Here is a 27092-nt window from a genome sequence, read left to right as displayed (position 1 = left end):
CGCTCCTCTCCTTTTCTCCCTCCCTCCCTTCCTGCGCTCTGCGTGTGCTCGACTGCAGTGAGTTCAGATGTGTACTGGTGGGGCAGCGTGAAGAGCGTTTCCCAAAAGAAAAAAGTTCAAATGAAGAAAGAAAAGTTGGACTAAGCTAGAACCGGCGAAGAGAAAAAGAAGACAGTGTGCTGAAAAAGAATGGGCTCCCTGGTGAGCGGTTCTGCATCTCCCCTCCTGACCTCTCTGCTGGCCTTCCTTTTCTGGGGCTTTTCTTGCGTCTGGACTGAGGACTTGAGGGAGCGGGACGCGCTGTGCAATGTGGACGGCTGCTTGGTGGTCTACTTCCAACGAAAGACTTTCTTGGACTCGTGGAGGGCTTGCAAGGAGAAGGGTGGCAACCTGGCCACCCTAAAACGGGAGGCGGATGCCGCCGCTGTTCACGCGCTCTTCACCACCGTGGACTTACGCCACTCGCGCACCAAGGTCCAAGTATGGATCGGTCTGCAGCGGCAACCCCGTCAGTGCACCGCCACCCGACCTCTTCGGGGGTTCTCATGGACGACGGGTGACCAGGACACCGAATATACAAACTGGCAGAGAGAGTACTCGCACAGCATGTGCTCGGTGCCCCGCTGCGTGGTTATGGGGTATAACACTCAAGATCCGAGTGAGAACTTGAAATGGCTGGATGGGTCCTGTTCTGTGCCTGTGGACGGTTATCTGTGCCATTATGCTTACAAAGGAATGTGTCCTGCCTTGTGGAGCGAGGACTCCGGCAACGCCTTCTACGCCACCCCGTTTAGCCTTCTAAGCACCCTTCTGACCCATATACCTTTGGACTCTGTTGCGACGGTGCCCTGCGAGACTGGACAGCAGTCGGTACTGTGTCTGTTGAGGGAAGACGGTTCCGTTGGGTGGTCCAGAGATTCCCCTCTCTGCTCTGATCCTGCGGCGTCGGACGACTGGTGCCAGCAGAATAACGGCGGCTGCGAGCATTTCTGCAAGCAAGCCGGCGCGCACTCGTACTGCGAGTGCGCTGAAGGCTATGAACTCGGAGAGGACGGCCAAAGCTGCGTACTCTCTGATGCTTGTCAAGAGGCCAACTGCCAGTTTGAGTGCATACCTCTTTCGGAGGGATACCGTTGCGCTTGTCCTGATGGCTACATGCTGGCTCCGGATGAACACGGCTGTCTGGACGTGGATGAGTGTCTCCAAAGTCCCTGTGAGCACGGTTGCATCAACTCTCCCGGGAGTTTTGAATGTCGCTGTCAGGAGGGTTACCACCTCAGTGGCGAGGGTGTCTGCGAGGATCTCGATGAATGTCGAAGCGATCCGTGCGAACATTTCTGTGAGAACACAGAGGGTTCTTTCATTTGCCTCTGCCGTTACGGGTTCTCACCGCAGCCCGAGGACCCAGGTCAGTGCCAAGACAGAGACGAATGCCAAATCCCGGGCACCTGCCAGCAAATGTGTGTCAACTACGAAGGTGGCTTTGAGTGCTATTGTGAGGAAGGCTACCAACTGGACATGTCGGACTCGTCTTCATGTCACAAGATCGGTGATCGATCAGCTGTCACACCACCCTTTCCTTGGCATACCCCCCAGCCTGCAAGTGTTTGGGATCCTGTGGACTATGATTGGCCCCCACAGCCTGACCAGACCAATTGGGACCCAGAGGGGGATCAGAGGCTTGACTGGTTGACTGATCCTCCCAAAGTTTGGGGTTCTGATGTAATTTGGGTGACCAGCGCACCACAAGAGGACATTTTTCATCCAGCACCAGAGACTACGACACAGGAGGAAGATGTTGATGGCCATGCTGACATTTTCTCAACCGCCATCACCACACCCACACCCACAATCTCCAGCACCTCTCTTTACTTTTATGAAGATGAGGAGGCGGAAGAAGAGCAGGAGACCACTCCTTTCCCCCTTTCTTCTACATCTACAATCTCAGAGGGAGCTTGGAATTGGTGGGCGGGGTTCTCAACTGTGCTACAGAGCCAAGGAAATCCAGAGGATAAAGTCACAGTGTCTGACATGCTTACGGATCCCAGCTACCACAATCCATCCGATACAGAAACACAATCCCCAGAGGAGGACGCGGACGGCGTGCCGACCACCTCCCAAGATGTGCTCGCTTGGGTCAGCCCTTCCCAGTCGCCCACAATCAAGCATCCGGATTCCGTCCTGGAGGGCAGGGGGCCGACTCAGAATAGCACCTGGCTCCTGGTGGGCCTCTTAGTGCCCATCTGCATCTTCGTCGTGTTAATGGTTGTCCTGGGTATTGTCTACTGTACCCGCTGTGCTGTGCGGCCTCGGAGCAAGACGGGCACTGACTGCTATCACTGGATCTCTGGTGCCCATGATAAACAGGGGGCTGCTGGTCCTTCCACCGGGGTCAAGAGCCATGTCTAAAGAAACCGCGCCCAAAATGGCTTCACATAAACACACTCAGATGTGAAAATACATCCTGATTGGAATAAGTTGACTGATGGTGAAAGTCTTGTCATTGTTGAATATTGCGCTATAATGTTTGTTAATGTAGCAGGTGAGAGTCACTGAAAACATTTTCTCTTTGTTGTAGTTCCTTTGCTTGTCTGTTGCATACACTGACCACGTGATTCTTTTCCCCACTTCACGACCGAAGACAATTGTTAATGACCGATGCGGTAAATTCAGTCAGTCCTTTGGTATGGAGCCAAAAGTTCCCTCGTAAAGTCTTGTCGTGGATCATTTTATCCTTTACACAATTGGCCATGAAAGCCCTGCCAAATGCAAAGGAATGTACAGAATGTTTACTTTAAGAACAATCCCCCCCCCCCTTTTTTTTGCGATTTGCCTTTTAAAAAAAAGTTTGCAGCGCAGATGTGTGCAGGGTTGAATGTTGGATGGGCGGTTCTTCATTTTAACCTTGACTTGGGCAGTCAGTCACACTGTAATACTAATTCATCAGAACCCGCCCCCTCCTCTCCACATCACCTCTTTTAAGCCTGGAATGTTTTCAGGCCATGTTGAATCACATCCAGCTGTTTGAAACTGAAGACAATCACAAGTGCTCTTACAACAAACACATACATCACAAACAAATGCATTGAAATGTGCATAGAAGTTATTTGTAAGGACTTTGACAAATAACATCTTGATCTCTGTTATATTCCTTTACTGTGAATGAAAAAAAAATAGTAATAAAAATGTTCTTTCGATTTTATTTCTGCAGCCATAAAAACTATGGCCATGTGTGAACGTTTGTTGTTGACATAAAACAAGTCCAACTTTTAAACACTCGGTAAAAGCATATTGTTGATGACATTGATTAATGTAGGACATTATTCTTGGTGACGACATTACTGCTGCAAATTCCACAGATGTCTCGAGCCTGTTGCGGGGTTGCTGTTAGTTTTACATTGCGCTAATGAAAACCAGCGTTTGGCTTTTGGACAGGGACGTGTTAAGGCTTATCTTCTGATCTTTGCACTTTTAAATGAAGGGCATCCTGAATCCATCGCAAGCATGAGACTTAGAATGTTAGCCCCAGAGGCCATCTTGCCCGTGCTTTTTCCTCTCCATTCATTCATGAGCCCTCAAGCAGGATGGAAAGGAAGATAATAAGGCTATGATGCTATTTTTTTTCTTCTTCTTTTTTTTCTGAAGGCTATGATGCTATTAATGAACCAATAATAGTGCTCATTGTTTATAATTTACCATCCTGCTAAATAATTACCAATCACATGCGTAAACAAAAAATGCTCTATTTCTTGATGAAAAACTATTATTACTATAAAAAAATTATTAGTGTTGAGTAGATGGTGACAGCAAATAAAGTGTATGTGGAAGACAGGCCAAATAAAAACTAAAATTGATTTAATGTGTCTTATTTTGACATATTTGCTTAAATGAACTTTAAAATGAATTTCCTAAACACGTTCAAGTGATCTTAGAACTGGAAACTTCATCATGAGTCACTCAATCTTGCAATTTTCTTTTTGACTAATTGTTGACATTGTAGTCTAGCAGAACAGGCTTAAAGTGACTTACCTCAAATGATTTGTATGTCAAGTGACCTGAAAATGAAATGGTCTTTTAGCGAGTAATCTTATTTTAAATTTTCTTTTATGTACATTTATATTTCTCAGGCTTTATGTGCACACTCAGGAACACTGTGAGGCTATTGTCATGTATTTATGGTTGTGGCTTGACAGTCACATTAGCAGGCACTCTTGCAAAAGGCAACCTAAAAGCAGGCATGTGGAGGACATTGTTGTTCCCCATCTGAATAATGTGCGATTCCATTCAAGAGTCAAGAGGTATTGTCAGACAGCGGCGCTGATAGAAAACACATGCGAGATGTTGACGTCCGCAGCCAATCCTCCAAGCCTGTCACGATGACCCGGTGATGTCGCTGTGTTCCCAGCACTGCAGATAAAACAGATGTGGGAGTGTGTGCGTGTGGGCGGTTGAAAGAAAGGGGGTCATTACTTTATCAAATCTATTGAATATCTGTCTTCATGGTGACAATTGACAAAAGCCGCAAGAAGCATTTCAAAACAAAAGCTAATCATAATAGTTGACATTTGAAACACTGACGGGAATGCAACCCAATTTCTATTCATTGGGACTTAAGAGTTGTGTTCATTTGCAAATGAAAAGTGGTTTTACAGCCTTGTCATTTTATTTGCAGTAAGGCTGTCACAGCAATCACAGAAACAGGTGTACGTCGACTGTACATACAAATGTAAACATGTAAAGTGTGTAGACTACTATACTGTCAAGCAACCATATGAAGACTTACATACAGATGACCAAAATATCCTTTTACTTGACATTCCAACATATATACATACAAGCAAATTCAGATGTACAGTGAGGAAAATAAGTATTTCACCCCCTGGTGATTTTGTGAGTTTGACCCTTTACAAAGAAAGGAACGGTCTATAATTTTCATGGTAGGTTCATCTTAACAGTGAGAGACAGAATATTAAAAAAAATCCCAGGAAATCACATTATATTAATTTTAAACATTTATTTGTCTTTTATTGAGGAAAATAAGTATTTCACCCCCTACCAACCAGCAAGAATTCTGGCTCCCACAGACCCAGGGACAAGATTGTAGACCTGCACAAGGCTGGAATGGGCTACAAGACCATTAGCAAGCAGCTGGGTGAAAAGGAGTCAACTGTTGGTGCGATAGTTAGAAAATGGAAGACACACCAATTGACCATCAATCTCCCTCGGTCTGGTGCTCCACGCAAGATCTCACCTCGTGGAGTGAACCGGATCATGAGAAAGGTGAGGAAACAACCCAGAACTACACGGCAGGAGCTTGTTGATGATATCAAGGCAGCTGGGACCACAGTCACCAAGATGACCATTGGTAACACACTACGCCGTAATGGATTGAAATCCTGTAGTGCCCGCAAGGTCCCCCTGCTCAAGAAGGCACATGTACAGGCCCGTCTGAAGTTTGTCAATGAGCACCTGGATGATTCAGAGGAGGCTTGGGAGAAAGTGCTGTGGTCAGATGAGACTAAAATCGAGCTCTTTGGCATCAACTCGACTCGCCGTGTTTGGAGGGCGAAAAAAGCTGACTTTGACCCCAAGAACATCATCCCCACCGTCAAGCATGGTGGTGGAAACATTATGTTTTGGGGCTGTTTCTCTGCTAAGGGTACAGGACGACTTCACCGAATCGAGGGGAGGATGAATGGGGCCATGTACCGGGAAATCTTGGGTGAGAACCTCCTTCCCTCAGCCAGGATATTGAAAATGGGTCGTGGATGGGTGTTTCAGCATGACAATGACCCAAAACATACAGCAAAGGCAACAAAGGAGTGGCTCAAGAAGAAGCACATTAAGGTTATGGAGTGGCCTAGTCAGTCTCCAGACCTTAATCCTATAGAGAACTTGTGGAGGGAGCTGAAGCTTCGAGTTGCCAAGCAACAGCCTCGAAATCTTCAGGATTTGGAGAGGATCTGCAAAGAGGAGTGGGCCACAATCCTTCCTGGGATCTGCGCAAACTTGGTGACCAACTACAAGAAACGTCTGACCGCTGTGCTTGCCAACAAGGGTTTCTCCACCAAGTACTGAGTCATGTTTTGCTAGGGGGTGAAATACTTATTTTCCTCAATAAAAGACAAATAAATGTTTAAAATTAATATAATGTGATTTCCTGGGATTTTTTTTAATATTCTGTCTCTCACTGTTAAGATGAACCTACCATGAAAATTATAGACCGTTCCTTTCTTTGTAAAGGGTCAAACTCACAAAATCACAAGGGGGTGAAATACTTATTTTCCTCACTGTATACTTGTCTCGCAGATACAGTACACACAAACAATACAGTACTTTGACTTATGTATGCATTTCATTCACTTTTCTCAAATCTGTTCTCCCAAATTGAAATGTCACTAAAAGGGTTACCAGACATCCCGAGACTGTCTCGGCTTTAAGCCATTTGTGCCTCACTGTTTTTTTCACATATTTCCGCAGATCTTGTCCCGGCGTCCCAAACGTTTTTCTTTTTTTAGGTCCTGTCAGTAAGCCAATTATGTCAATCACACAGCTATTATAGCGATTCATACGATAAACCAATTAAAAAGGAATGTAACTCTTAATCGCTAGCAGGTGAGTTTCCGTCATACTGAAACTAGAACTACTTCCTGGTTCATAGGAATTATGGGAAATGTAGTCCTACTAGCCTAATGATGCAGCTGCCGGTCAGACACAAGGCAAGCTGATCTTTTCTGGCGGCATATTTCCAATGTTTTGCTGCGTTGATTATTTACAGCCGTTGAACTGTCAACCAAGATAGCATTTAGCATTAGCTAAAATGAAAACACAACCAGATTGACTAGCGATTAAATTGGTTATAAATAGTTCCTGGTGAGAATTTATTGTATATTTGATTTTCAGTGTCACACTTTTAATTAAGAAAATGTGGTTACCATAACCATTAATAAATTTTTCGCTGCCCCAAAAAACATTTTTTTGTTTGTTTCTAACTCATTCACTGCTTTTGAAAATTATACTTGTCAATTTTTTTTTTTTTTTCAACGGGGCTAGATGGGGGAGAATCTGATTATGCTCCTCTGTAAATGGCAAAGTTGGAAACAACTATACTGATGCCGCGTCCACCAGTAGATGACATCAAAGCCTCATTTTATATGAAATAAACATAGTTTGAGAATCCATGAGATTAATGGTTGCAATTTGTGCAACCTACATTTTTCTATTGTCGATTATAAAAGAACGGGACAAGGCAGAAAGGAGAGAGTCTATTCTGTAATTTGGCAGATTCAGTGTATATATATATATATATATATATATATATATATATATATATATATATATATATATATATATATATATATATATATATATATATATATATATATATATAATTATTGAACATATTGTGCGGGTATTGAAAATTTTTTTTTTTTTAAATGGCTGGTAGTGAATAAGCTAATAAAGAAAAATAGCACTGTTTCATTTGAAAACATAATAAAAGAGAATGTAAAGATAAAGAAATAACCTGTTTTCCTAAAGTCTAATTCTTGTACGTACTAGATAAAGTACTCATGTGTTGGATGTGTGCCTTTGAGGGGTGTGGCCTAGTGATCGAAGTCAGGACCTGGAGTTGGGCTGGTCTTTTAGTGAGCATCTGGGAGTGAGTTGATTTCATTTCACTCAGATGTCAGCCTATTTGAAGCTTCCTCGTACTTCAAATTTTGTCTTTCGACATAAAGCAAAAAGAACAAAACCGAGTATGTGCATAAGTAAAAAAAAAAAGCCATAAGTTGGGGTCATAGTAATTCAAACTGTTTTTGATTTTCAGAACACACTCACTGACTATTAGGAACTCTCCTGGTTATCTATTTTGGGTCCGTACATACTGAGCTTTTTGGCGGGGGAATTTTCTTCACACGGTGGTGGTGCGCGAGGTACACGTTCCATTGCGGAACACCACATCAGAGGCGACGAAGTCTTTGGGGAAATCCAGCTGGGCGCACGTTGCTTGTCCTCTGACCGCCACAGCGCAGTAGTCCACCTGCTCAGCATCCACGCCGGACTCCAACCAGCGGAAACACACGATGCGCTGGAAGGAGCGGCGGAAGTGATCCGACACGAAGCCGTAGAGGATGGGGTTGGCGCTGCTGTTGGCGTAGCTGAGGATGACGAAAAGCTGGGTGACCATCGGGTCCGGCGGCCGGTGGAAGACGCTGATCAGCTGGACCACGTAGAAGGGCATCCAACAGAGGATGAACACGGCCACCACCAGCAGCACCATGCGGGTGATCTTCTTCTCGGAATTCCGCCGTTGAAGCCACCCGGCTTTCAGTCCCACCGCTCGCATCCTGGCCACCATCAGGCAATAGCACAAACAGATGGCGCCCACGGGAAGGAGAAAGCCCAACAGAAAGGTGTAAATCACAAAGGCTTCGGACCAGGACTCCTCCGGCCACAGGAAGTTGCAGTCCATAGCGCCGTCCTCGGCCGGGACGGTATCGGCAAAGATGATGATTGGCAGGATGACCACCAGCGACAGCCCCCAGATGCAAACGTTCACCATTTTGGCCACGGTGGGTCTGCGGTAGCGCGCCGCCTTGATGGGGTGCACCACCGCCACGTAGCGGTCCACGCTCAACACGGTCAGACAGAAGATGGATGTGAACATGTTGATGCCGTCCACGCTCAGCACCAGCCGGCACATGAGCGAGCCGAAGGGCCAGTGGCGCACGGCGGCCGAGGTGGCGAAAAAGGGCACGCTCAGCATGAACAGCTCGTCGGCGATGGCCAAGTTGAGGATGTAAATGTTCGTGGCCGTCTTCATTTTGGCGTATTTGAGAATGACGTAGATGACCATGGCGTTGCCCGTTAGGCCCACGCAGCAGACCAGGGCGTAGATGGATGGGATGATGATGGTACTGGCATCGGGATCCGGGTAGTAGTCCTCATAGTCTGCACTTGTGTTCGACGCCAGGCCTGTTGGCTCGGCCGCAAAGCTCTCGTTAAAATCCATGATGGCTTGTTACACACGCTGCTTGATCCGAAGCGTTGCGGCGGCTCAAATGCTGTCGATGCTAGTACTCCTGAATAGACAATAAAAGGAAACGTATGATTAAGGGAATGCGGATGGCCTATTAGCTTTGTCTCTGCCAACTTTAATTAAAGAGTCGGCCGGCGTAGCTTCTACATTTCTGCCAATCAGAGTATTCCGTTAGCTCCGAGGCAACCTTCAAGGTGCCTCGACCCGCTTTCATGACCACAAATACGCCTTTGAAGTTGCATTAGTGGCCCTCGCTGGATGGAATATGCAATGTGAGAGGAAAAGGGGGTGTGGGGGCGAGAAAGCGAGAGCTGCTTTAATGCTGGCCTCCATTATCCTTTTCTACGGATTTAGTAGCCAGGGACAGCACATCCATTAAGGGAATGGATAAAAGTACGGACACCGCTTGAACAATGGAGGTGCATTCGGGCTGAAAAAAATAATGCATCCTCAATTCAATTCAGGGTCTTGATGTGGGATTAACTCCTTCATAGTGCGTCTGTATAAAGTTATATCAAGAAGCATGGACTCAGGATTCAGTTTATTTAATGGCTCTTTAAATATTTGGTGTTCACACGTGGGCAGCTACGGAGAGGTTGGACAAAATAGCCAATGATACCAACAGCATATCTTCCTACGAACCTGTCCTGCCCTAACTTCTTCCTCTGTGTCCTTGAAATTCCTACCTATCTTCCAACCTACTTTATCCTAACCCTAACTGCTACCTGTCCTATCCCACCTGACCCCCATACCTGTCCTACCTCATCTGTCTTACCTCCCTTATGTTACTTTTTCTTCTATCTCCATCCACCCTTCCCTACATCCTATCCACCTGTTCTGCAGACCCACTTGTCGTTCCTACCCTGCAATCCTATTTCACCTTCCCTACCCTACCTGTCCTACCCTACCCTACCAACCAAATCGCATGGGAATCGGCATGTCTTCAATGAGTGTTATTTCCTCACCTCCCGGCTCCTCTGGTCGCTGCGATGCTTGCGCCGGTCCACGAGTTGCATCCTGTGACGGTCCTGTACGTCCTCCGTGCGTGTCAGCATCCGACTGCTGCGAGAGCAGATTCTTGCCACCTCTCCTCTCTCTCTCATCTGTTCTCCCTCCTCTCGCTCCCCCCCCTGGTTTATTTAGCATGCTGTCTCAGTCTCCCATCCCTGGTAACGTCTTTTCGCCATGCTCCATATATTTCATTGTTTCATGTCTCCACTTCTGCCTGCTGCATGAAAATATGTATCTTGTAGCTAATGGATGTGTTTATACAAAAACTAATCTTGAAAGATGATTGAGAATATTGCGTTTTGTGGAATATGAATTAACATATGGTGCTTTTCTCAAAAATTTACAGTGCGCCTTATGTATATACTGTAGATGCCTGCTTTTCAGTTTGTCGTCTTTAATTCAAATTCCTTCCTATTAGTGCTGTCACTATCAAACATTTTTAGAATCAATTAATCTATCGATTATTCAATTGATTAATCAACTAATCTGATTCATTTTAATTTTGCATTAAAGTGTATTACAAAATCATTTTCCCCCCTACTTACGGCTTATTAACCAGAGACTGGTGGATGTTTTTTTGCATACTTCATATTCGTATAGTGAAAAATGGGGAGTTGATGTTGTACTATGTTACCAGTTTGGTTGTTTTCCAAAGTAAAAACAGATGTTTGCAAATGTCTTATGTCATTAAGGACTACAGAAATCAATGAACTGAACAATTATTGTTGATATGCTGAAATCAGAGGATTTGGACAATTTAAAAAAATGGCTCCAAACGATTACTCGGTTATTCAAATAGTTGTTTATTAATTTGATAATCTACTACTTGTCGATTCATCGATTAATTTTGTCATCTGTACTTCCTATTTAGTTTAACGCATCTAATCGCTAAGAGCCGTGCATGTTTTTGTCATTCCAGAACTGGAACAACTTCCTGCTTCCTTGGTACACATAAAAATCCAACCGTTTTTATCCATCTCAGCGGGCTGCCATTTTGCCTTCTACTGCCACTTGCTATTGACTGACTATGACATCAGCAATGCCAAAGGGCTCAGGTAACAACTGTCATGGCTCACCTGTTTTCTGGGTTTGGTCATGCCATATTTGCAGGATTTTTAAGTCCAGAACTATAAAATAAGTGCCAATGTTCTGTCCATTATAGTAGCACTTTAAAATCCCTTTGGGTTGTTGCTAAGACTTCATGTGCTTGAATCTCAAGAGTCACTTCATCTGTATTTCTAAATAAATTTGAGCTCAAGAGATCAAATATCCGCCTGATTCTTGCCATCACTGTGGTTATTATTTGAACGCCGGACCCTCACAACCCTTTTGTTGATGGAGTTCCTGCATGTGTGAGATGGCCTTTTCATAACCATTTGTTGACGACAACATGTTGTCCCTGGTTTGCATTTCAATGTCACGTTGAGGGGCTTTGCACTTGACTTGCGATGAGAGGGGCTGCAGGTGTCAATGTCAGCTCCACCGTCCACGCCCACCATGTTGTGTGTTGTCCTCTCGTGTCGTCGGCAAACGATCATGCAGTTAGTCTGGATTAATCACGTTGTGTTCCAATCTGTAATGGTGATGATGTTGAATTCATGCTTGATTATGAAAGTTGGGAAAAGAAGCATTCATCCATCACGTTCATTGCGTGTCCTCCATATGAATCTGTCAGTTGCTCTTGACTAGATGTTGTGCTAGGGTACAGTGCCTCCTACAGTTAGCAGTTAGCACAACAGCTGACTATTATGCTAAGTATGGCTGTTAAAACTCACTTTCAATTAAGGATGTTTCTGCGGGGGGACTGGGGAGCATGTCAAAGGGACACAATATTGTATTTGACAACCACCATTTTATGATGTTGTCATTGGTCAAGGCCACATTTATGAAAATCAAACTCCACTATATTTCAAATCTACGATTACAAAGTGGTAGCATGTGTCAAAGGATGGTTAAATTGTGCCATTTCAGGGATTTTAGTGCCATGTAACAGTGTCATTTGAAATTGTAAAATCTATACATTATTAAGTATTTAATATATTATAGTAAGATATGTTTATGTCATGCATCTAACTGGACTGTTTCTCAACTTAGTATCGCCTTAACTAAATTTGTATTTGAGAAGGGATGCAATATCGGTGGCCGATAATTATCAGGTAAACCAGATTATAAAGAAATCTGACGATAATTATTGGCAATTATCAACCAATTTGATGTCATACAGATAAACCAGATAATAAAGAAGTTCGCTGATAATAATAGACATGCTACATTGGTCCATATGTTGTGTTTGTGGCTCAAGTTGTGCCCAACTCCTCAACCCCTCCCCTCGCCTATTTCAGTGTTGCATGTATGTGACGTCATACTGCACGCGACCTCGTGCTCACAGAAGATGCATCATGGCGACATGGCAGTCGCCATTGAGGGCTTTGTTTACTGTGCCTAACTAAAATGTTACCCTCGCATTTTTTTTGTTGCATTTTTACAACATGACTGTTTGGTCTTGGCTAACTCGGAATGAGTTACTGGTTGTTTTTGAAGCAGAAAGCTCAATAAAATTCAGCTTCATGGTGCTTTACGCAATGTTTCAATGTATTTGTACATGTTAGTAGGACGCAAAAGTATATTTGTATTCAAGTTAATTTTGCAAACAATTATCGGCTTACTTATCGGTTATTGACATCTGCACTTTCTAAATTATTGGTTTATCGTATCGCTTGAAAATCGCATTATCGTGCATCGCTAATTATTAGTAAAAACACATTTTCAACAGACAACTGACTTTTTGTATCTGAATATTATTTATGTATAAAAATTGTTTAAAAATTCAGCATGTTACGTTTTTTGGAGAATACTCATGCCCAAAATCTCACTACAAAAACTATTTGAACTGGAAAAAACAGTAAGAAAATTTAGAATAGTTAAACAGATGTAATCAACTGTTGAATGTGACTAGAATAGCCAAGATGTTAGTGGCAAAGAAACAACCATTTGCTGGGTGGTAGGTTCTTTTTATTGATAAAAAAAAAAAAAGGATTGTCAGTGGTTATCTCAAGACTTAATTGTTTTGAAACATAAAAAGAGCACTACATATTGTGTAACAGCATGACAGGTTAAACACAAATTGACATTTGTACAGCATGAGCGACAGTCTCGTCCGACCGTGCGCCGTATCTCACGACGTCATCGGAACGTCGGCAGTATTGCATGATCACACCACAAGAATGCCGCCAAGTCCGCCAGTTGTCTGCGGGCCAACTTGACAGAAAGTCAACTGTGATGCGGTTTGCCCACTCAGGTTACTGCGCTGGCGTGCACCGGTGACTCTTGTAGGTGCCCAGGTGGCGAAAGCTGCGTCCGCACTGTTGGCAGCAGTACGGCGTTGCGCCGCTGTGGATCCTCTGGTGGGTGTACAGGTTGCCGAGCTCCTTGAAGCGCCGGCCGCACTGCGGGCACGCGTACGGGCTCTCGCCGGTGTGCACCCGCTGATGTCTCTTGAGGCCGGAGAGGACCGAGAAGCCTTTGCCGCACTGGAGGCACGGGAAGGGGCTCTGGTCTCCGCTGTGCACCAGCCTGTGGCTCTTGAGGCGGGCAGCGTGGCGGAAGCGCTCCCCGCAATCCGGACACACGAAGGGCTTCTCCCCTGTGTGGATGCGCTGGTGCTGCCGCAGGTTGCCCAGGTAGTTAAAATGGCGACCGCAGTCCCCGCACTCGTACCTGCCCTTGAGTTGGATCTCCTTTTTGGAAGGTCCCCCTTCCCCGCTATCCACCACCTGCCCTTTGTCCCCCGCGGTGGTCTGCGGTGCCTGGATATTTTGTGCGCCGACGGTGTCCGAGTGTATGAGTTTAATGTGTTCCTCTAGGAACGCAGAGTCGGGACAGAAGGTTCCGCACAAAGAGCAGATGAAGGTGTGGTTGGAGAACTGCTGGCCTGGAAATACAAACAAATGTCTGATTGGATACATCTTCCGCCTGCAGTGTACTAAAAATGAGCCGTTACTCACCTGCCTCAGTGTGTGGATGTGTGCCGCCCTCACCGGGTGAACCAGGAACAGTGGGGAAATTGGCAGGCTGGACGTGCGGGAAGCGGGTCGGAGTTTGTTCCGACGAGCCTTCCTCATCATCATCATCCTCGTTTTCACACTCCGGCTGCTTCACAACTGCAAAGACAATTGAGTGTTCATTACCCCGGTCCCTTCCACTGAGACAAAATCTAAGTAAGGTTTATAATTACCTACAGATGCCACAAGATGGCAGCAAAACACTAATTTGTGTGACTTCATTGTAGTTTCTTGGGACCAAGATGCTACAAAATGGCGCTAAAGTAATACTCTTATTGATTTGGCTCATACATATGCTGGGCTTAACTGCATTCTACACCCTTAAGTAAGAATAGTTGAGTTGATCAGCATTTGAGGTGAATGCATTTTACCCTTGAGGTCTGATGAGTACTCCATGGGTGCCATCCACTCGTAGTCGTACAAACGTCTGCTGCTGGACGGCAGCATGTTGAAGATGTCATCTGTGTGTCCAGGAGGCCCGGAAGCGCTCATCCCGCCGTCCGACCACAGCTGGAGGGGATGCGGATCCTCCTCCTGACTGCCCTGCTCGCCTCCGTCCATCTCAGTGCCCCCCCTCGAGTTTTTGTCCTTCATCAAGTAGTCGCAAATGGCGTCGATGTTTTCTTTCTTCACCCCGGGAAGGAGGGACTTTTTCTCTCGTTTTGGATCCACGCTGAGCATCTTGGAGCTTCTGAAGGCGGCGGCGGAGGCATCGGGAGCTTCCGCAGCATCAGGAGCCTCTGTAGCATCAGAAGGAGCCTCCGCAGCCTCCTTGACATCTCTGTTAACGTCGCTTAGCTTCGCTTTCAACAGCGCGATCTCGTCTGTTTTGTCCCTCAGCTCCATCTTGAGCGCCCGTATCCTGATGCCGAGCATGTGTCGTATCTCGGCCATGGCGGCGTCCAGCGCGGCGCTGATGTTCCTGCCCAGGTGTTCGCTGACAGAGCTGACCGTGCACAGAAGCTCCTCGTCAGGCTCCAGGTTCAGGAAATCGCTCTCGGCGCGGCACGTCGACCCTGGAGTCTCCATGAACGCTCCTTGTAGTTCGGCGGACAGGTCAGTGCCCGAATAAGTCAGATTTCTCTTGCGACTCATAGATGATTTGATGAAAACCAGAGCACTTGAAGCTAGCCGGCTAGCTAAGCTAATGTTTTGCTGCTGCTATAGTTGGATTTTTCGAGGTGGCTCGTGAAGCAAGCGAAGATGATAAAACGGATACTGGACGGATTTCCTTCCAAAGTAAAAGTGAGTTGTTGACAAATACATTTAACGCAATTCTCTTGTTTTAAATATAAATGCCGTTTGAATAAAAATGCGAGAGTCCTTAAGCGTAGCTGAATGTTTTATTAATAGTTCTTACTGACAAAAAAATAATCAACATTTATATTCATGAATGAGAACACATGGACGCACAAAGCGCAAATGCACTATGTTGTTGTAGTTTTGAAAAATGCACGCCCGGTTTGCATTTTATCGGAACGTCTGCTCCGCCGGACTCGCGACGAACGACGCGTTGGCGCCCTTTAGGGCAACGCTGTAGAGTAAAGCAAGCGCCACTTCAAGGAAGAAAATGAGAATCACTTCCAGGTGTGTTTGATTTAATTACAAAACAAAAAAACACATTTTACGTAAGTTATTATTATTATTGTTGTTGTTATTATTATTATTATTATTATTATTATTATTATTATTATTATTAGTATTATTCTCATTATTATTAGTATTTATCATTTTAGAAAAATAAACCAGACTGCAGTATTAAAATAAAAATACATTGTCAAGGGAAATACTTGCATACATGAAACGATCATGAATGTAGTTTTGAAAAAAAAATGGAGTTTAATAATTAGGTTTTAAAACTATGTACAAATGTCCAAACATTTCACGTTTTGCTGTCGGCTGGCTGTTAACAGGTGCTTAGTTCAGTTTATTTTCCTTGTGCTGTTGCTGCACAACACAACCACGCACATGCACACGCAAACACACACACAGACGACTATTAAAAACTCGACACAACTCCAGTCAGCTGCAACATGCATGCTGCTCTCTAGTGGCCAAAATAATCCACAACCATTCCGAGCGTTGTGTGTGAGCCCTCTATGCCAGACTCCAACAGCAAGATGATGGCAGCTAATTATTGGACACAATGAAGCCATTTTACTTGAATACAAACCGGCCTCTTTTCCTTTTGCTTTTTCCACATTCTTTGTGTCTCTTATGTTCGGGTCGCTCTTTTTTTCTGTGCACTTTATTCCTCTTACTCCTTGTTTGGATTATTTAAGATCATGGAATAAGCCTTTATTTGCACACAAGAACAAAAACAAATATATTATGTACATATACAAGAACTTCACACTGTATTGTACTGTACAGGTGCATCCCAATAATGATGCAAATTCAGTTTAGTGGTTACACAAATATAATATAAATATTATTTAAAACAAATATGTAACAATTTTTAAAAATCCTTTTAAAATAATATGATTATGAAAATTTCCAACTTCCCTCCCCCCAAAATAAATAAATAAATTGCATGAAAAATCAATTATTTGTTTCATATTAGCTAATCTAGCATTATTTTAATACCAATTATCATACATTATGTATGCGTCGCTCCACCAGGCTGGTTGCAACCTGGCCAACACTGCCTGCTGCTGGACCCACCTGATAGCAGTGCTTTTGAGAAAGACCCTCGCCTCGGAAATACACGAGTCAGGGCCACGAGGTACTACTGCATACACGTACTGTGGCCCACACTCCATGTCTTGTGTGTGAGAAAAGGGTACTGTGGGGGGTATTAGGATTTTCCACAATGACCAAGCAAAGCTGAACTCGGGGGAACAAAACTAGCTTTGTTGCCACATGAGGGCACGATTCTCTTCCGTAATAAAGCCACACATACACATCTGGAAAAAGATGTCTTCATGAGCTGAAGGCCTTACAGTTAGTGGTCACGGTGCTACCTTGCTTTGAAATGTCAAACATTGTACTATTTAAAAATATCATCGGAAATTATATAATGAGTGCAAACGGCACCAAGTAACCCGCTCGGTCAGGCAGGGAAGGGAGGACACAGGAAACAGGGAAGCATCCCACATCTTTCCTTTCCACTTCCTCCTTTTGGTGTGCAGTGGGCATTTCTCCACTCTAAAAAAAACTAAACAAAAAGTACACAGGACAACGTTGACAGCTTCACAATATAGCCAGAAAACAGGACATCCTCCTTGGCTAAGGCAGGGCGATTACTCATTCTTGTGTGTTTGCTGTGTTAGTTACAACTGGGCCATCCTCGTCCACCATGTTTGTGTATAACAGTGTTGTTTACATGTGTACCCCTCTCACTCACTCACTCACTTGCTCACGCGCTCTCACTCGCGGTGCTTTTTTTTTTTTTTCAGGGAATCTGAAGAATGTGCCGTCCACTCTCACTAATGAAGGCAATATGGATGACTGACCTTCAACCTTCAGCCTTGAGGCTCTGCGCGATGCAGAAGAGGTTTGGGAAATGTTGGTGGGCTGCTTCTAGAAAAAGAAGATGAAAATAATTGCTGCTTGTTGCACATCGTTCACATTTTTGTGAGCAATTCTCGAGTATTTGACGACCCCGGAAAAAGGTTTCCTATAAATGCCAAAAAGTGGCATTGATTTTTTTTGTTTATATGAACCCCTCAACTCATGCTAACATAGTTCCTTGGCACTAAAATGCCACAAAATAGTGGCAAAGCACTACAACATGCATAGTAACTGTCTAAATGTCTGAAGGTGAAGCACATTTAATAGAAAAGGCGAAACAAGCCAAAACAGAAAAGCTTTTGGTACATTTTTAACTTGACATTTGGGCTTGTCCGAGTGGTTCAGATGCAAGTTTTGTGGTCCTATTGTCCTGCCTCCTCTGTTAAATATCACCTTCCATTCTTGCATAATTCTTGTGCAACATGTCAGAAGGCGCGTCAAAGAGCATTAGCCCGAGAGTCAGACAGTCAGTTGGTGGCTTGTATGAGTTTTCCCAGCAAGCTTTATGCAAATGAGACACTACTTTGAATCTACTTTGACTGTCAAGCAGCTGAATTTTTTTCTCCTTTTGCCCTGAGCAAAACGTATTTCTTTTGAAATGGCGGGCAGAGTTGGAGATGTCTTGACAAACACAACTTTACGAATCATTTAAGTGCATCTCATGACATAATTTTCACTCTCTCTCTCGCTCTCTCTCTCTCTCTCTCTCTCTCTCTCTCTCTCTCGCCCGCTCACTCACTGCACTGGTGCAAAAGGGAGGAGGAGAAGCCATGCACATGTATTGAGTTCAATCGGGAGGAGTTGACTGTGTGTTGCCATTGAGGGAAACTTCCCCAGAGTTGCTGTCGTGTATTTTGCCTCCACATCGGTCAGCCTGCTGCTCAGCTTCAAATGTGACCTCCATGGAGGCTTTGCTGGACGTCTGCCGCAGGTGAGCAACTTCTTATTTGTCACTTGTGTAAACGGACTGCGAGTGAGTTTATGTCAAGTTTGTGCACGGCGCTCCAGCCAGTGTTGACATAATACTAGAAATGAGGTCAAGTATTTGCTGGCGGCACCTTGTGTCCGGCTTCTGTTTCATGTTGGAAGCAATGAGAATACATGAACAAAGAGATACAAGTTCATGAAAACATGACACACTATTATAGTCTTCGGGTTACAATGGCTTGTTGTTGGGAAAGTACCTCTAAAAGTACCACGTTTTTACACGTTTAGGAGCAGGCAGCATGTACCTTTTGGGCTCTAACTGTTCCCGTTACGGTACTTCAGAGTCCATTAATCAATCATCCATCAGTGATTTGCAAACAATCTCTTACTGCAGTACACTTTAGTTATATTTAACTTTTCATTTCAATAATTTGCATTTCATCTTTAAGAGCCTGAATAGCCTCCTCCAAGCATATTTGTGAGTGATACATAATTTGTAGCAATTAATCATTTTTTTCTCACTGGCTCCAACTCACAAATGCTGTAGAAAATAGATGTTCATAGTTGTTTTTGACATTTTTGTGTTGTGTACAGTCTGGCCCTGACACTAATCAGTTGATGAATAGACACACACTCGCACTCACAACGAGCTGCCACCGACAGCTGTTTGGTGTCATTGTGTGTGTTAACTCTATCAGTCGAGTGCAGCTGCGTGCCTGCCTTTTTCAATTAGGTTCTCCACATACAATAGCAAGGGAGGTGGGGGCCCTAGGGGCCTCATTACTTTATCCATAACATACTCGACGGTGACGGTGGAGAGGTGCAAGAATTTTTACCTTCTGCTCTTTCATTTGTCAAAAAAAAAAAAAAAGCCTTCCCCCCCAACCTTTATGAAAATGATTCAACTGAGAGAGGGAAAGTCAAGGGTAGAGATCTTGATCTGGTATTTATCCCGCCATGTGACACACTCAAACACTCTGTTGTTCTCACACACACAGCCTACGACCATTTTCTTAGCCTGCTCGTACCCGAGGGCTTTTCAAGGTTCATTTGCCGCTCAATAGATCATGAGGGAAAGCAGACTTCAAGCAAATCCGCGCACTGGAGTCCGGAGCGAGTCATGTGGTCCCGCCAGGCACCCTACCCGACCCATTGTACTATTTAAGTTTCATAACCTGGTCCACATTAACGTAATTAATTGCATGACTTCAACAGTTAACTCACGATTAATTGCAAATTTTATATATGTTCTAAATGTACAATAAAATATTTTTTTCCTGTTTTCATACTCTTGTTAACATAAAAATGGGAGGGATAGACCGATAATTGGCCCGGCCGATAATTTTTTTTGTTTTGATGGCCAATATAGTAAAAACTGTTATTTTTTGCTTCGACAGGCGCTTTTCTTCTGCGTCTGCTCTGAGTCAGCGTCTGTTGACTCCCTGCAACATTGGCCCACCCACAGCACCATCTGATTGGTTGCTCGTGCAGTGCTAACAGCTAATAAACAGCAATTAGTTCACCCACACTAACCCCGAGATAACTCCCAAATAGCCACTAAAAAAACGGCTATTAGGTTAGCCCGCGAGCTAACCAGCTTGCTTGTGAATTAATGGCTATTAGCCCGCTTTAGCTTGCGGGCTAACCTAATAGCCCGTGAGCTAACTGTTAGCTCGCAAATTAGCAGCTATTTGCGAGTTTGCGTGCGGGTGAATGGTTAGCCCGCGAGCTAACATTAGCTCGTGAATTAGCGGCTATTAGCCCACGAGCTAACCGGCTAGTTCGCGAATTAACGGCTATTAGGTTAGCCTGTGAAATAACGGTTGGATCGCAGGCTAACCTAATAGCCATTTTTTAGCGGCTATTTGGGAGTTATCCCAGGGTTAGCGTAACAGTTAGCTGTATATCGGCTTCAAATATTGGTTATCGGCCTCCCTGATAATTGGTATCGGCCCTGAAAAAAGTATATTGGTTTATCTCTAAAAAATGGGGTGGAATGTTAGACTAATAGAAATATGGCTGCATCTTTTAGTCATTGATACAATAATTTAATAATAATTCATGAAATTTAGTTAAAATTAGGAAGATGTACTGTACTATAAAAAACTAGTGTGATATTGATTTCTGTTGGTCATTTTCTTTTCTTTTGCATTTGTAAGATGTTGGTGTCAGCTCAGTGCATTTTTCTTTTCATAATAAGAGCTATCTAATCTTTAACATGAAGTAACTTGTGAAATTCTGCACATTTAAAAAATTGTAAAATACAACATGACCCCAGTGTCTACAAATATATGCATAATGACTAAATGTATTACTGCTAAATTTTGACTTGGACGTGTCTGCTGCAGTGCGACTGGAATTCCCCTAGTACAGGCTTTGTAAGTAAGTAAATTTTCAAGAAAACTTAAAATTAACTCAAAATTAACACTAATTTTGACACCCCTAATAAATACAAAAACTAAATTGCAACGTCACTTAGGTGCAGTATTTCCTTTGGTGCAATATATCTTTGTTGAATAGGCTGTTGTTAACGTGTTGTTGTTTTGTCTGGCGCAGGTGATGACTTGACTGCCATCCCCTGGTAGTGCAATGAAGGACCTTTCCTCTTCCTCCTCTCCTCTCAACTCCCAGCTCCTCTATCCTTCCTCCAAGACCTCGGTTGGACCCTTCTCCCCATCCCCCGGCGCCGTCCCTTCGGCCCTGGCGTCGTCCCCCAAGCCGCAGCCTTTCTGCCTCCAGACGGGACCGCACCTCATCGCCAGCATGCAGCTGCAGAAGCTCAACTCGCACTACCAGAACCTGGCGAGCTCCTCGACGGGACACCCGACGCCAGGTGCCATTCAAAGGGGATTTAGGCCCGCAAACCAGGTCCTGGGGCCCTCCGGGGGCCTCAGTGGTGCGGGGATGCAGGGCGCCGCTCCGAGCGGAATCTTAGACTTTGACCTCGTAGACGAGGAGGTTCTCACGTCGCTGGTGGTGGAGCTCGGACTGGACCGAGCCAATGACTTGCCAGAACTTTGGCTGGGCCAAAACGAGTTTGACTTTATGTCAGATGTGGCGGCAGGCTGCTGAGTGAGCGCGCTAGGAGAACGGCGGGGACATCAGAGCTTCATTTGAACACCGGTCAAAAAAAGGACTTTGTCTCCTCTATATACAATCTTTGTTAAATAGTAGCCACTTGGAAATGGACAGACTAGGAACTAGACCTCCATCAGGTTAGTGAATCACATTTTAGTCCATAGTCATGATAAAACCAACCCTCCCATTGGGTGATTGGTTGTAATATTTGCTAGGAAAGGAAGCATGAAGGAGGAAAAACAAGGAGCCATTGCTGTCTCTTATTTCCTCCGGGTTGGAAGTTTAATGAGAACAGGCTGATGGACGGACACACAAAGACACACCTGTTGCTGCTGTTCTCCGTCCAGGAACATGAAAGTGGGACGCCGGCCGGACTTTATGATGAGCCACAGTACGCTTGCTCTTTTCTCAATGGACAATATTCCACTGTGCTCTCATGGGGGGGGAGAAGCCTCCTCTTTCTCTCGCTCGCTCTCTCGCTCGCTCTCTTTCTGTGGCTTCACAAGGAAAGTAATTGTCTGACAAGTGCTTATCTCTTTGCACTACCCTTTCTTTTCATGTTGGAATCGAGCAGGAGCAGAACACTGAATAGTGGCTGATGTCCGTCTGGACTGGAAGGACAACGGAGGCCTGTGTACGACCACCTTGGCGTGACGTGTCATTAATTGTTCCGTTGTTAGTAAGGTAGCAAAAAAGATGCAAATTATTGTGTCACCAAAGTGGGTCAGCGGTGTCCCTCTGTTTTTGTGTTATTTTGCTTTTTTGCTCTCATCCCAGATGAGCCAATGTTATCCAATCTTCTCTTTGCCAAGCTCAGAAGTCAGCCTATTGCAGATTTCTCAATTTCTGTTGTGTTTTCGTTTTCTCTCTGGTCAAATGTTAACTTTTCATGTAAAACGTCAAAATGATTTGGTTCCTACTGAAAAGCCACGGAGTAGTGGGCATGCTTTCAATCAACACGGTAGCTCTGTGTACACAATGTGTAAAAACAGCTGAAATTTATTTTGGCAGGTGTGTGCTGTCTCCCATTTAACATGAGTTTGAATGTAATTTGTTAATTCTGAGTTGCATCCCCAGTAAAAAAGAGCGTATGCACACTTCCGTTTATCCATTCCCTGACCCGTTTCTCCTCCTGACATGGCGAGAGGCGGGGTACACTCGGAAATTGTCGTCGTGCCAATCGCAGCACCTCATACTTTTTTTTTTCTAACATCATTCAAATCAAAAATTATTTCAGATGCACTTTTGCTCACAGTCTCCACTTTTGTTTATTGAAAATGATTGAGATTTTCATGAAAAAGAAAAAAGATTGTATTTTTGTCCAGACAAAGAAATAAACAATGATAGAACCGATGAGAGTGTGTTTGTCTTATTCATCAAACAATTCTGACACTTTATCTTCTTGAAGACTCACAAAAATGTCTGAAAAGTACATAAAATGTCTTCCAAATGTTAAATGGACCCATAACTTTTTAATCTATGGCAGCTCACAGGTAAATTTGACGTTCAGTTGACTGCTACCAAATGGGAATAGCTGCTGCCATCTAGTGTTTTCTTGTATAATTAATTTTATAGAAGACTGTATTCCTACTGTCATCTTATTGATTTGGATTTATTTATTTATTGATTGCTTTATTTGACTCTATTAAAAGACACAAAATAAAAATAAATAATGTAAAATAAGATCAATAAAACAAAGACAAAGTGGCAAAAAAAAATAAAAAAAATTGTTACCTGAATCTACTTGGGATGCCTCCTGGACGCCTCCCTGGAGAGGTGTTCCGGGCATGTCCCACCGGCGGGAGGCCCTGGGGACGACTGGAGAGACTACGTCTCTCGGCTGGCCTGAGAACGCCTTGGAAACCCATCAGATGAGCTGGCTGAAGTGGCTGGGAGAGGGAAGTCTGGCCTTCCCTGCTAAAGCTGCTGCCCCTGCGACTCGACCCAGGATAAGCGGTAGATGATGGATGGATGTGATGAGATATATATATATATATATATATATATATATATATATATATATATATATATATATATATGTATATATATATATATATATATATATATATGTATATATATATATATATATATATATATATATATGTATATATATATATATATATATATATATATGTATATATATATATATATATATATATATGTATATATATATATATATATATATATATGTATATGTATATATGTATATATATGACATTTTCTTGAAAACTTCTTGGGTAATGGCCAGTTTACTTGGGTAGTAGACTAGACTATAACACTAGTATTAACATGGTGTGGGAAACACAGTAACACTGAATACAAGAATATAGGTTATTCATATTCCATAATTTAATATAGTCGGGGATATACATTTTCGATAAAATGGGCCCACATACACATCTCGTGTACTGTACTACAATACTATAATAAAGAATAAAGACCAATATATAAAGTAAACCCTTGTATTTATACATTCATATATACGATCTACTTGTAAAATTAAACCATATACGCTAATTTTTGTTTTTTAGTAATCGTTATTTAATTTTGGCGTAATTTATCAATCGACTTTAAGTGATATTTTGTCCCTCCCAGTGTTCCGTATACGTCCTTATGACACCTTACCGGAAGTAAGTTGGTCCTTTCCCCTGCAGACCTCAACATGGTGGGTTCCATTCTCTAGCCGTTCTTCTCTCAAATCATCGTTAAACATCACTTTTCCCCTTTGTACTTACACAAACGTTAACAGATTAGTTAAAAATAAGACATCTTACAATGTTGTTAGCGTCTATATTTCAGCTTAAAGACGAGCCTATCCGTATGGATTTAGACTTTGGTTTGTCGATAGCTTTACGGCTGCTATGCTAGTCAGAAGGCGATAGTTAATTGAATCTCGCTATCACGATTTTAACGCGACGTGCATATTTTTGTGGCAGCGGTTTTTGTTTTTAACGTGAGTGTTATTTGTGAATACGTTGAGAACTGATTTGTCGTGTTTCCATGGACGCAAACGTTTGCCGGTCGAGGCCGCAGTCGTGACTGCTAACTGCTATGCTAGTGAATAATTCGAACCGTGGCGGTGTAGCCACGCGTCTTAAAATTAGTGATATAAATGGCTTGAATGTGTCTATCGCGTCTTTAGATGGGTAAAGAAGTTTGATAGCACATGGACACAACAAACAAGATGTCTGCTCGTACATTCATATAAAATGCTATTTTGTCAACATTTTGCACTCAAGCACCCTGTTCGAATTTGATTTTATATTGATAAACTATTTTCAGTATTCGAGAATTTTCATGTTATAGTTAAATCTGGATGACCAAAGTATCTAAGGTGATATTTTACATTGAATTTGTTCATCGTCATTGCTCTTTGTTTTCCAGGCCAGAGGACCGAAGAAGCACCTGAAGCGCGTCGCTACGCCGAAGCATTGGATGCTTGACAAGCTCACTGGAGTTTTTGTATGTAACGTTACCCTCTGCATCAACGCCGGTTTTAGTGCACTTCCTGTAAATGTGCACTTTTCTGTCAGGCTCCACGTCCTTCCACCGGTCCGCACAAGCTGAGGGAGTGCCTGCCCCTCATCATTTTCCTGAGGAACCGCCTCAAGTACGCCTTGACTGGGGATGAGGTGAAGAAAATCTGCATGCAGAGGTTCATCAAGATTGACGGCAAGGTCCGCACTGATATCACCTACCCGACTGGATTTATGGGTGAGTTCAGCGAACCGCTGAGCAGCCTAAATAATGTTCATCTTTATTGTGAATTTGAATCGTGCTGTTTGGAATGCTCCGATGTGTTTTTCGAATGTCCACGTCGTCTCACTATTTGCAGATGTGATCAGCATCGAGAAGACTGGCGAGCAGTTCCGCCTGATTTACGACGTGAAGGGCCGCTTTACCGTGCACCGCATCACCGTGGAGGAGGCCAAGGTAGGAAGCCAACGCACACGTCCTACCGTCTCAGCATCGTAATGACGCCGCCCTGTCGCTACGCAGTACAAGCTGTGCAAGGTGAGGAAGATCCTCATCGGCACCAAGGGTATCCCCCACCTGGTGACCCACGACGCTCGCACCATCCGTTACCCTGACCCACTCATCAAGTCCAACGACACGGTGCGCATTGATCTGGAATCTGGCAAGATCACCGACTTTATCAAGTTTGAAACCGGTAGGTTCAGGCGTATCCGGCACGCAGCCAATAGAAAGGTTGGCTTAACCAGACCCACCTCTCGTACCACAGGTAACATGTGCATGGTGACCGGAGGCGCTAACTTGGGCAGAATCGGTGTCATCACCAACAGGGAGCGCCACCCTGGCTCCTTCGACGTGGTTCACGTCAAGGACAGCACCGGCAACAGCTTCGCCACCAGGCTCTCCAACATCTTTGTCATTGGCAAGGTAAGATGATGCCGTTTGCCTGAACGTTTGGTTTACGCTAGTCACACGTGGAGCAATGATGATTAAATACTTTTGAGAGCAATGAAAATATTCCTGAATCCTCTAAGAAGTTCTGAGCTCCTCAATTACTGTTAACCCCTGGTTATCACTGGCGATACCTTTTAGACACTGTAAGTATAAATCTGCAATATAGACCCAAAATATTTTTTGCATAGATTTACCACTTCAACGTGTCAAATCATATTTAGTAACATCGCTTTTCCAATTTTCCCCAAAAAAGCAAGGTGTTTTTCTTGTCACTCAGTTGACATTTACTGAAGAAAAAATATTTCAAATGAAAGACAAACATTGTACATGTTGACACACAATGTGAAATGCTATACATGGGCTAATTGAAATTGGCGAAGATGTTACAGTAATTGTAAAAGGCCACACTCTTCCTATTTAAACACAAAACTGAGCATCGCAACAATTCTAACAGGCACCATTTTGAAATTCAAACGCAAATATTGTGAAACCCACTGCTGAAAAATCTGCAACAGAAGTGAGATCGCCAGCGATATTTGGGGCGGAAGTTACGCTAAATGGTGACTTTAGACGCAAGCACACGTCGTTTGAATGCTGAAAATATTCCTCGTCTCCAGGGCAACAAGCCGTGGGTGTCCTTGCCCAGAGGGAAGGGAATCCGCCTGACCATCGCCGAGGAGAGAGACAAGAGGCTGGCCGCCAAGCAAAGCAGCAGTTAAAATGGCTAACCATATCCCCTGGTTTTCAGAATAAAAATGTTATTTACAAAACACTCATGAATCATTTTTATTATTAAATACCCCCTTTCCACCCTGTGCAGCTTTTCCTCGTCAACACGTCCTCCTTCACCAAATGTCCTCATCCTTACTTGCTCTCTCTCTCTCTCTCCTCACTGCGTTCCAACCTAGCGCCGCTCCATATGTTCACTGCGGCGGGTGTTCGTGACTTCCTTTTGGATCCCCACCCCTCCCAACACCACATACAATAGTGTGCACAATGAATAAATGTGTTTGATCCTAATGCAATTAGGCATT

The 27092-nt window shown here is 43.8% G+C and overlaps 5 protein-coding genes, 1 long non-coding RNA gene and 1 other non-coding gene across 7 annotated transcripts; 4 read left to right on the top strand and 3 right to left on the bottom strand.

Annotated features, from left to right (window-relative positions):
* Positions 1-3202, top strand: cd248a (CD248 molecule, endosialin a). Its single transcript, XM_077545143.1, has one exon. The coding sequence runs from the start codon at positions 190-192 to the stop codon at positions 2407-2409; it is 2220 nt and encodes a 739-aa protein (XP_077401269.1). The 5' UTR covers positions 1-189; the 3' UTR covers positions 2410-3202.
* A 4202-nt stretch (positions 3203-7404) lies between these two features.
* sstr1b (somatostatin receptor 1b) lies at positions 7405-10124 on the bottom strand. Its single transcript, XM_077545144.1, has 2 exons — positions 10006-10124; positions 7405-9083 (listed from the first exon to the last, which is right to left on the bottom strand). Exon 2 carries the CDS (start codon positions 9011-9013, stop codon positions 7913-7915), a length of 1101 nt encoding a protein of 366 aa, XP_077401270.1. The 5' UTR covers positions 9014-9083; positions 10006-10124; the 3' UTR covers positions 7405-7912.
* Positions 10125-13053: 2929 nt separating this feature from the next.
* On the bottom strand, positions 13054-15517 carry znf16l (zinc finger protein 16 like). The gene is made up of 3 exons (XM_077544989.1): positions 14484-15517; positions 14056-14211; positions 13054-13982 (listed from the first exon to the last, which is right to left on the bottom strand). Exons 1-3 carry the CDS (start codon positions 15205-15207, stop codon positions 13351-13353), a joined length of 1512 nt encoding a protein of 503 aa, XP_077401115.1. The 5' UTR covers positions 15208-15517; the 3' UTR covers positions 13054-13350.
* A 1270-nt stretch (positions 15518-16787) lies between these two features.
* LOC144035367 (uncharacterized) lies at positions 16788-19542 on the bottom strand. The gene is made up of 3 exons (XR_013288429.1): positions 19439-19542; positions 17568-17634; positions 16788-17269 (listed from the first exon to the last, which is right to left on the bottom strand). It is a non-coding gene; the product is annotated as an uncharacterized LOC144035367 (long non-coding RNA).
* cited1 (Cbp/p300-interacting transactivator, with Glu/Asp-rich carboxy-terminal domain, 1) lies at positions 17511-22983 on the top strand. The gene is made up of 3 exons (XM_077544990.1): positions 17511-17608; positions 18381-18556; positions 21109-22983. Exon 3 carries the CDS (start codon positions 21142-21144, stop codon positions 21622-21624), a length of 483 nt encoding a protein of 160 aa, XP_077401116.1. The 5' UTR covers positions 17511-17608; positions 18381-18556; positions 21109-21141; the 3' UTR covers positions 21625-22983.
* Positions 22984-24226: 1243 nt separating this feature from the next.
* rps4x (ribosomal protein S4 X-linked) lies at positions 24227-26830 on the top strand. Its single transcript, XM_077543736.1, has 7 exons — positions 24227-24295; positions 25015-25092; positions 25164-25344; positions 25466-25563; positions 25630-25801; positions 25874-26031; positions 26676-26830. The coding sequence occupies exons 1-7, from the start codon at positions 24293-24295 to the stop codon at positions 26775-26777; spliced, it is 792 nt and encodes a 263-aa protein (XP_077399862.1). The 5' UTR covers positions 24227-24292; the 3' UTR covers positions 26778-26830.
* Positions 26084-26151, top strand: LOC144035738 (small nucleolar RNA SNORD61). Its single transcript, XR_013288495.1, has one exon. It is a non-coding gene; the product is annotated as a small nucleolar RNA SNORD61 (small nucleolar RNA).
* Positions 26831-27092: the final 262 nt, after the last annotated feature.

The sequence above is a fragment of the Vanacampus margaritifer genome, chromosome 15 (assembly GCF_051991255.1).
Source record: "Vanacampus margaritifer isolate UIUO_Vmar chromosome 15, RoL_Vmar_1.0, whole genome shotgun sequence".
Lineage (NCBI taxonomy): Eukaryota > Metazoa > Chordata > Actinopteri > Syngnathiformes > Syngnathidae > Vanacampus > Vanacampus margaritifer.
This window is presented reverse-complemented; position numbering and strand designations above follow the sequence as displayed.